General features: G+C 37.6%; 2 protein-coding genes across 5 annotated transcripts in view; one reads left to right on the top strand and one right to left on the bottom strand.

Annotated features, from left to right (window-relative positions):
• Window positions 1-905: 905 nt before the first annotated feature.
• Window positions 906-5755, bottom strand: qtrt1 (queuine tRNA-ribosyltransferase 1). 2 transcript variants are annotated; one of them, XM_014025072.1, is made up of 9 exons: window positions 5460-5755; window positions 5152-5220; window positions 4892-5030; window positions 4604-4798; window positions 3690-3828; window positions 3527-3602; window positions 3308-3417; window positions 2645-2729; window positions 906-2494 (listed from the first exon to the last, which is right to left on the bottom strand). In XM_014025072.1, the coding sequence occupies exons 1-9, from the start codon at window positions 5745-5747 to the stop codon at window positions 2342-2344; spliced, it is 1254 nt and encodes a 417-aa protein (XP_013880526.1). In that variant the 5' UTR covers window positions 5748-5755; the 3' UTR covers window positions 906-2341. The 2 variants fall into 2 exon arrangements, with proteins under 2 accessions (XP_013880526.1, XP_013880519.1); XM_014025065.1 differs by having other exon boundaries at window positions 906-2489.
• Window positions 5756-5936: 181 nt separating this feature from the next.
• dnm2a (dynamin 2a) overlaps window positions 5937-9146 on the top strand; it is a gene marked incomplete in the record, with an annotated part of 31929 nt that continues 28719 nt past the window's right edge. For 2 of the 3 annotated variants that reach the window (XM_014025036.1, XM_014025027.1), the window contains 1 exon segment: window positions 5938-6407. In XM_014025036.1, the coding sequence (XP_013880490.1) occupies window positions 6247-6407 (161 nt within the window). 3 annotated transcript variants of the gene reach the window in all.

Below are 9146 nucleotides of genomic sequence, written 5' to 3'. Positions count from 1 at the left end.
ATATAAATTGTGCCTCCAGATAGTGAATTTAATTGCGGTTGAATGAGAAGTATAAATATATTATCATAAATAAATATATAAAATTCTGATGCGTATTAGTTTGTACACAAACAAATCATGTCACACTCCAGCAGGACATAATCATTAAAATAAAAGAACTGTACTTAAGAAGTATTTGTATTTCATTAATTATATTATTGCATTTGGCCCACAGCCCACCCATCCATCCATTTGGGCAGCCTTGATATACAGTATGTCTATAAACTGACTAATTCATCCTAAATTTAACATAAATTATTTCAATACAACAGTTATTTCTGCATTTTTGGGGAGGTCACCTCCAATGTCATTACAGAAAATCTAACTGCTCATTTTAAATCAATACTTTTACTTCTAATACTTCAGTACAAAGCTTTTACTTTACTCAAGTATCACTTTGTGGTACTTTATACAACACTGATAAAATGTTGCTTCTATGCACATAATACCACATAGAGCTTAGTTATTGTTTGTTTCATGTTTAGTTGAAGCTAAACATGAAATGTCACAAATACAATTAAACAACCGGCCCTTTGGTAAGATACTTGTACCTTTACTCATGTATCACTTTGTGGTACTTTATACAACATTGCAAGATGGGAGACTGTGACAACACAATCTGCTGGTTTCCTTAGATTGTTTTTTGTGTACAGTGCCATGAGATTGGGCTACACAAACTGAACTGTATTGAGTTCAACCTGATTCATGATGGCCGCCAATCGGCATTAGCCTACTCAAAAATCTTCCAAACTTGGTTTGGTAGCTGAGGCTGATCCTCAACACACATTATGAGTGCTTACAGAATAGTAACATTTTTGCCATTAACTATTTCGAACTAAACCTGCCTGTTAGCAAAATATCATGAATCAATGGATGGTTTTTATTAAAGCTTTCAGAAAAGAATCAWATGATGTACATCTAGAGCAGATTAACGTCTGGAGGAATTCAAGATGACCATCACAACCAACTCATCTAAATATATAAATATAACTATAAATATACATTATAGAAATATTGAGCTAAAAATTTGATATGGTTGTAGAATCCGGCACATATATTCTGAACGTGACTTCTCAGTATACTGAATGGGTTAACTTTTTGTTTTCAACATAAGATGAGCTCAAATTCAAAAGGCTCGATGACTCTTCTTAAAATTGTGTAAAATAGCTTTTTTTTTCATAATCTTCTGGAACAGTAAAATCTACCCACATGCATTTGAGCTTACACGCCTTCCTTAGAGAGTCAAACAGATTTCAAGTAATATTGAATCGTTGTAAAAGAAAGTCCACAGTTTKATTGGAGTGGTAATTGACCCCCTCCAGCCCCACTTGGTGGCACCCCTGTAAAGGTCACTACATAAATCTGTCATGTTCACAGCCTGTCTTAGATTTGCAAACTGCTGTCATTATGCAACAAACCTACAATTTCTAATGCAGCGCTGCACTTTTGTTTTTGAGCTWCATATTAGTTTATCTGCCACTCAGAACAGAAAGCAGCATTATTCTGACAGAGCCTCTGGTCATAACAGGAGGAATGAAATTCAAATGTGGTGCTCAGGAGGTCTGTTGACTGGAGGTCCCAGACAACAGATGCTATTCAAATTAACCTTTCATTAATTAATATTAATCCCCCACAAGCCAGCTTTAACAAATCCACACTTCTGTCAGCTCCAAACGGAACAGAACGCTCACACAATCCAAAATGTTAATTGCCTGTTAAACCAACGAGACGACTCGCGATTACAAAAAAATAATAATTTGATACGATTTAATTAGATGCAGTTTGGACTGTGGGTGATTTGATGAGATTATGATTGTACGCTCCTACATGCAATCCAACCTGTCCGGTCTAATTGTTTTATTTTGAGTTTAGTTTTATACTTTATTAGAAAACTGAGACAAACCGATCAGACAGCCTGCATCTGTTTCGCCCTCTGGTGGTCATCATGAAGCAAACCTTCAACCTGCAACAGGCTGGGACCATTTATCACTTTGAGTAAAACAACAACTAATATTCAGATTTACATTCAAAGACCAAAGCTTAAAGTGCCCAATTCAAAACTTATTTATCTTTCTTAATATTTAAGGGGGRAAAAGCTAAAAAAGTTTGACAGGAAAGTTAAATTTCAGGTGGGTGGGCACAGTTCATGCATTTCAAAATCACATTTAAAGCCAATTAAATTTCATATTGATAAAATGGAGGACCAAAGGATCATTTAAAAAAATATAAAATAGTTTTGTTCTTTTGTTGTGTGTGTGTTCGTCTTTGTTTGATAGTTTTCTCCACTGCTGACTTCAAAGTTCTAATCCAAAGTCACGCCAACAGAAGCCAGAGCCTCCACAGCCCAGCTGGGGTACTGATCCCGAGAGGGAAACATTCGCTTCATGAACGTCCGGATGAACTCTGGGAATCTGCCTTCCATGATGCTCTGCCTCACCGAGCGCATCAGGCTGAGCTGGACGGAGACACGGTTTCATAAACAGAAGGAAAGCAGAGAATTTGATCACTATAACTCCCTGGATGTGAATTATTTTCTGACGTGCACGTTCAGATTACAGAGTGTCTTCTGCTTGTTTTCAAAAATCCAGATTAATCTGAGACTGACCTGGTAAACAATGTTGTGGATGGTGATGTGATGCATGGCGGCGGTGTCACTCTTAAACAAAGCGTGCAGGTAAGCCCGACTGTGTCTGAAAAATATAAAAACACTGATTATTCGCATGGCAGAGTGTTCGAGAAGGGGTTCTCTGCAGTCATTGAGTGGGAGGTTCTTGGTGTGTGGGCGGAGTTTCGGAAAATGCATGATCCGTCTGTTTGACTTCTGTGGGAGGAGTCTGTTAAAAACACGATCTGTCCGATTAACTATTTTGAGTTCGGTTTGAAGAAGCAATAACAATTCGGTTTGATGAATACCGGACCAGAAAGCACCTATAATTTTGAATATGAACATTAATTTTATTTGTAACTCAAGACAGGAATGTGCTAGCTCCACAAATTCTGTTCACGATAATTTTTATTTGTGACGGTGTTCTGTTTTGAACTATAAATAGACAGTCAATAAATTATATATACATGTTCACAATGATTTTACTATTACCATTACTTATCTTTTAATTTAATCATGGTTTTGCCAAACTCCGCCCCCACAGCCAAGACACTCCCCCTATGTATTGCAGAGACCCATTCTTGGAATGTTTTGAGACGAGTTAAATTAAATTAACTACTAAAATGAATAAAATTCAATTACTCTTTTTTAGTCTATATTTACCKCTTGCAGGTTGGACACTGACAGTCTGGATCTATGGGTTGAAAATCCTTGGCATACTGTTTATGTTTCATCTGGAGAGATCCCCAAGGCACCAAGGCAGAGCCAAGCCTCTGAAAACGACGACCACAGTTAAAGACACATAACAATTTTTTGTCCTAAATCAGAATTTAGAAGTGATTTCTGAAGATGCGATAAAAAAAATACAATAAAAAAACCTACTGCAGTGCGTGTTGGGAAGACACAGTCGAACATGTCGCATCCTAAAGCAACACACACCACCAAGTCCACAGAGTACCTTCAGTATGTGAGGACAACACATGCTGTTGATCATCGGAACTATAGCAAATATATATATTTTTATAGAATTTTATTGCAAACATACCCAACACCCATCAGGTAGCGAGGTTTTTCTCGCGGCAGGTGGTTGGTGCTCAGCGTGACCATCTTCCAGAAGTCGTCTTTCTCCTCTCCTCCACTCAAACCTCCAATGGCAAAACCCGGAACATCCCGCTGAGTCATTTCTGCAGAGGAGGAAACATCATCTAAAGCTGTTCTACACTTGACATTAAAGAGTSTGTGACATCGATTTTTTTTGTAATAAACATGAATGCATTTTTGGAAAGAAAACATTGATAAAATATTGCAAAACAAATTTCACACCGCTGAGATGAAYGGTTGTTGAGATATTTGCGTGTGAAGAAACAGGAAGTGATGTCAAAGGGGAATGTCTGCATGAAAACAGAGCGTTGCTACAATAGCCAACAACCCAGACTGTAAAGAAGAATCTGATGTTTCTTTAGATTATTTTGCATTTCTATCAGAGACGAAGAAGAGTTAAAGTTTAAATAATATTGTTTTAATAAACAAACACCAGAGAGTCAATTTTATTAGAGTACCCCTTTGATGTCACTTCCTGTTTCACTTTGTCTGAGCCGAATCCAAAAGAAAATAGGCCAGTTATGAGCCAAAAATGTGTAAAATCATGTGCATTATGCTGATTTTCTTAAGAATAAAGATGTTTTCTTTGACTTTTTGTATTTGAAGGATAAGCATGTCACACGCACTTTAAAATGAATGTGAGTAGTTCTTGCTAAAGTCTAGTAAAACCTCTGTGCTTTCTCCTTTCAAATTTTTACAGTAAATATAATAAATGGACTTCCTGACAAAGTTTCCTGTACTCAGTCTACCCTTGAATATGATCTAACTGCTGAGTAATGCTAAATAATTATTGCAAATATTCAGATGCAAAGAAAGGTAAGACAATCCAGCCACTTAGCAATGTTTAAAAGGTTTTACCATTCAGACAGGCCTTGCGCAGCTCTGCATCCAGTCCCCCCTGAATGATAGCAAAAAGATTTTGTTTTTCTGGGTTTTTATTGGCCGCTATGCAGCGATCCAGCCAACGAATGGATCTGTGCATGGCTTCCTCCACCCGTGGTCCCTTCACAGTGCTGCTGACAACATCGTCCAGCTGCATCATAATGTCGGACCCTGAAAACGGATAAAGAAATTAAGACRTGTGACCGTTTGGGGAAAGGATTTTGCTCTTAAAACCAATGAATAAATAATTTACTCTCAGCTGACCTAAACTGTTCTGGATACTGATGGACTTTTCGGGACTTAATAAGATCTCTTTGCCATCGTAGGGAGACTGGAATTTGACTCCTTCTTCTGTGACCTCTGAGAGTTCAACAAGAGACACCATCTGAAAACCTCCACTGTCCTTGAAAAAAAGAGAAAACAACAAACAAAATCTTTCAGAACAAATTTCATCCATTTCTCCCTTTGACTATGAATAGAAATGTACTGTGCGGCTAACGTCAGGAAGTTGAAACTGTACTCACTGTTAAAATGCTTCTCTTCCAGTTCATAAAACTATGTAAACCATTGGCTCTCTCTATCAAATCAGGGCCCTGAAGACAGTGGAGTTAACAGGAAAATACATTTATTTCAGTTTATTTATAAAGCACAAAATTACAACAAAAGTTTACACATTGCTCACAGATAAAAATCGGAAGATGTTTCAACAAAATATGAGGATAATGAAAGTTTGAAGCCCCCATTCCACTAAGAGCAATCATTTCCATTAGCATGGTTCAAATTCCCACAAACTTAATTCAGATAAAAAGATCAACATTGCAGAATTGCCTACCGGCCTCATGCCGAGGTGATACGTGTTCCCCAGACAAATTTCACATCCAAGACTTCCCAGCTGATCAGCAGTGATCCCCTTCACTGTCCCCTGTGTACCGACGGGCATAAAAACGGGCGTGCTGACGGTGCTGTGAGGCAGTATTAAATCACAGGCTCTTGCTTTGGTCACTGGACATTCAGCAATAATCTTAAGAGTAAGAGGGGAAGCCGCAGACAAAACTTTTTTTACATACATCGCGCTGTCTGAAGTACTAATACCTTCCCCACATTCAATGGTGGCAGCCATCTTTTACCGACTGTGTGACGTAAGCAAAGGCTGACATTTGGATTGACCAATTGAAGAGCGATTCCTTGTGTTCAACGACGAACGTGCCTTTTTCATTTATCCAATCAGAACGTGGTTTGGTGGAGTGGCAAACAAATGAGCCAATAGACAACTTAGTTTGTATGGAGGAGAAAAACGGGGCGGATCTTCGGTCACCGGTTTCGATCGGATGTGGTCTCACAAAACCGGATGGCGTTTGTGTAGAGGAAGTTTTTGTTTTTCGAGTTTTCCGTCCGTTTCGACTGACTTGGGGCTTAACTAATACGCTTGAAAGAACACGAAATTATGTTACCATAAGCTGTCATTCGGGTAGCCGCTGTAAAGTGAAAATAAATATTTGAGCAAAGCGACCGAACCCAGTAACTCGAGATCATCTCGCTGCTAAGCGAACATTACCCAGCTAGTTAGCACGGTAAGCCTCCGGTCTGCGTTGTGAAGGGCTCTCCGAGCTAACGAAGCCATGGGGAACCGGGGTATGGAAGATCTCATCCCCCTGATCAACAAGCTTCAAGACGCTTTCAGCTCTATTGGTCAGAGTGTCAATTTAGACCTTCCTCAGATCGCTGTGGTCGGTGGACAAAGCGCCGGAAAAAGCTCTGTCCTGGAAAATTTTGTTGGCAGGTAAGCGAGATTATTTAATAAAGATTGCCTGTTCGTTTTATGCTTATATGTGTAGCCCTACATTTTCCAAATGTGTATTTGAACTTGTTACGCCCGGTACTTTGACCTGACATTTGCCATAAACTAAGCTAAGTGATTAAACGTACGTAAGGTTCTGTGTTACGCACTTTCCGTAAACCAGATGGCAAAATCGCTTTATAATAGCGTTAGCTCGGATTAACCACACAGATTTAGTGACATATCAGTATGTTCTGTTATTCCTTTGTAATCTAAATAATAATTCTTATCTTGCTTTTCCCAGTGCCTTTTGTTTATTATTCCGTGCCACACCCTAAAAGGACTGCAAGGTATAAATTTCCCAACAGTTGTAACCACTGGATGTAGGAATATAATTTTGTCACATCAGCTGTTATAAAAACTTTTACAGGTTATTTTTTTCAAAACGTCTTAATGTGGAAAAGTACTGTAGATAAAAAAAATAAACACCATCTTTTTTTTACTTTCTCTTTATTCCCTGGATAATTTTTAAAATGCTGCTCTTAGTTAATCATTAAACGCAGACTGTTTCTTCATTATAGAGTTGGCAGTCTCTCCTCTACATAACATCTGCAACAGACAGAACTTCCTAATACTGTCTTCCTCTTTTGTTTCTGTTTTTGGTTAAATTTCAGTTTTTAGGGAAATAAACTCGACCCATCCTCGTTGTTTGAAGTGTGAAGGCTTGAAGTCGCAGCACTTCCAAACAACAGAGAAACGTCTGTCATCCTGAAAAAGTTGGTTCATTTGTTCTCACTTCAGTGAATGCTGATAAAGAGGCAAAACAAGAYCGCTTTGAAGCAACTTGTTGAGCAGGTTTACACAGTCCAGCCCGCATTGTAAAGATCAGATTTTAAGGTGGCCTGCAAATTCAGTCATAAGCACAATGAAAACAGCATGTTGTAACTGCTCTTTGACAAGAGTGCATTTGTAAATGAGACCACTACTTAGTGTACATGGGTTCAAATCAGTGGGCTTTGTACTTTGAGAGTACTTGACACATCAGCTGCAATTAACACTATTACTGGATGTACTGTTCTTTTGTTTTCAGCTGGTTTACTGGACTAATTTGCATCTATTTACTAGCATCTTACTCTGATTTCTTTTTTGCATAGTCACTCTTGTGGAAAGTATGAAAGTGGTTCACTTTAAATTTTATCATTAAGTTTTTCGCTACAGTCCAAGTTGCACAGCTGACTTCAAGAACAGACAGGAAGAACAATACAAATCAGACTTATACCTTTTAAGGTGGGGACTTACTACAAACTGAGAGCAATCGGTTGTTGCTGCACAGCACCTTAACAACGTCCACGCCCATGAACTATTGTTGATCTCCAACAGATACAGCCTTTGTCACGTGTTCTGTCATGTTTTTAYGCAAAACTATTGTTATAGTCTTGTAGGATAATTCACTTATTATCTGTGGTGAAAAYAGACAGGGAGTACAGAGTTCTGCAGTACCAAGTCATGGCTGCACTCTAGTTCCTCTTTATGGCTGAGATCATTTCTTTTTTGAGGTTTATGTTGAGTGCAAATAGAAGGTTTTGTCTGTGTGTATACAGGAAAGAAAACAATCTCTCATTTACTTTCTGGGGACAATAGTGARGAAACATATTTTCAGAAAATATAATAAGAGGTATGATTCAGACACGGTACAAATGCATTATTTTCTGTCTAGCCAGAATTTTATGGTGACATGATGCATTTAGCAAGTGGTCTAATTTACAGCCTTAACTTTTTTGGCAGCTAATCTTCTACCATCAGCATTTCTTGTGCAGCTCAAATTTGTTTTGTTTCCTGACTTAAGTGGAGAAAGTGAAAAGTACAGCTACATCTTGCTTGCTTTGTAGTTATGTACATCCCTCTTATTTTAAACCTTGTATGTGGAACTGAAGATACATTGATTTGGGTCTCTTTCTTTCAGAACAGGTCATCTTTCCTTTATATACATTTTACTTAAAAATTAAAATTACATTAATTAAAATWATTTCAGGCCAGCTTTTGTTGTTTTTAATGTGTTGTATGAATAAATTTGACACAGACAGTGACGTTCAATTCAGATGTTGCCATGTCATAACCTATGAAAAAGTAGTATTGCTTTGTTGCRTGATTGCTTAAAAATTAAAAAAATCAAATGATCAAATCCAGAAAAGCTTTTTTTCAATGATAAACCCATAAAACAAACAATAAAGTTAATGAGCTTTTTTAAGTCATCCATTGGACCAATTRGACCATAAATTCCTATCAGTTTAACAATAAGTAGTACAACCATCTCTCTATCTTAAGTTCTACTTTTTTTTCTTGTAATTTTATTGTCTGCGCAGGAAGTAGAGATACCATATCTAGCACTGCAGGGTGGTGTTTGGGTGGAGGAGGTTTTCAGTTCTGAGACAAACACTAGACTTCAAAAGCAAATATGTTTTTGAAGTTCTGGAACAGTTTTTACAAGTTTCTTTATTCAAAAATACATATAGAAACTTGCTTTAGTTTCACACCACATTAAAGGGATCCCTGATTAGTTGTAACATTAGACTTTATTTGATAAACATATATTTTAACAGCAAAATAAAGACTGTAAAAATACTGTAGGCTGTTGAGTTTTTACAATTTTTAAAAATATATTTTAACACGGACAGAGCCATTTTATTTACACACAAAGCATTCTGGGTAAATGATGACGTGGATAAGTCATCGGTGTGAGCG

Source organism: Austrofundulus limnaeus, unplaced genomic scaffold (genome assembly GCF_001266775.1).
Source record: "Austrofundulus limnaeus strain Quisiro unplaced genomic scaffold, Austrofundulus_limnaeus-1.0 Scaffold4, whole genome shotgun sequence".
NCBI classification, from domain to species: Eukaryota; Metazoa; Chordata; class Actinopteri; order Cyprinodontiformes; family Rivulidae; genus Austrofundulus; species Austrofundulus limnaeus.
This window is presented reverse-complemented; position numbering and strand designations above follow the sequence as displayed.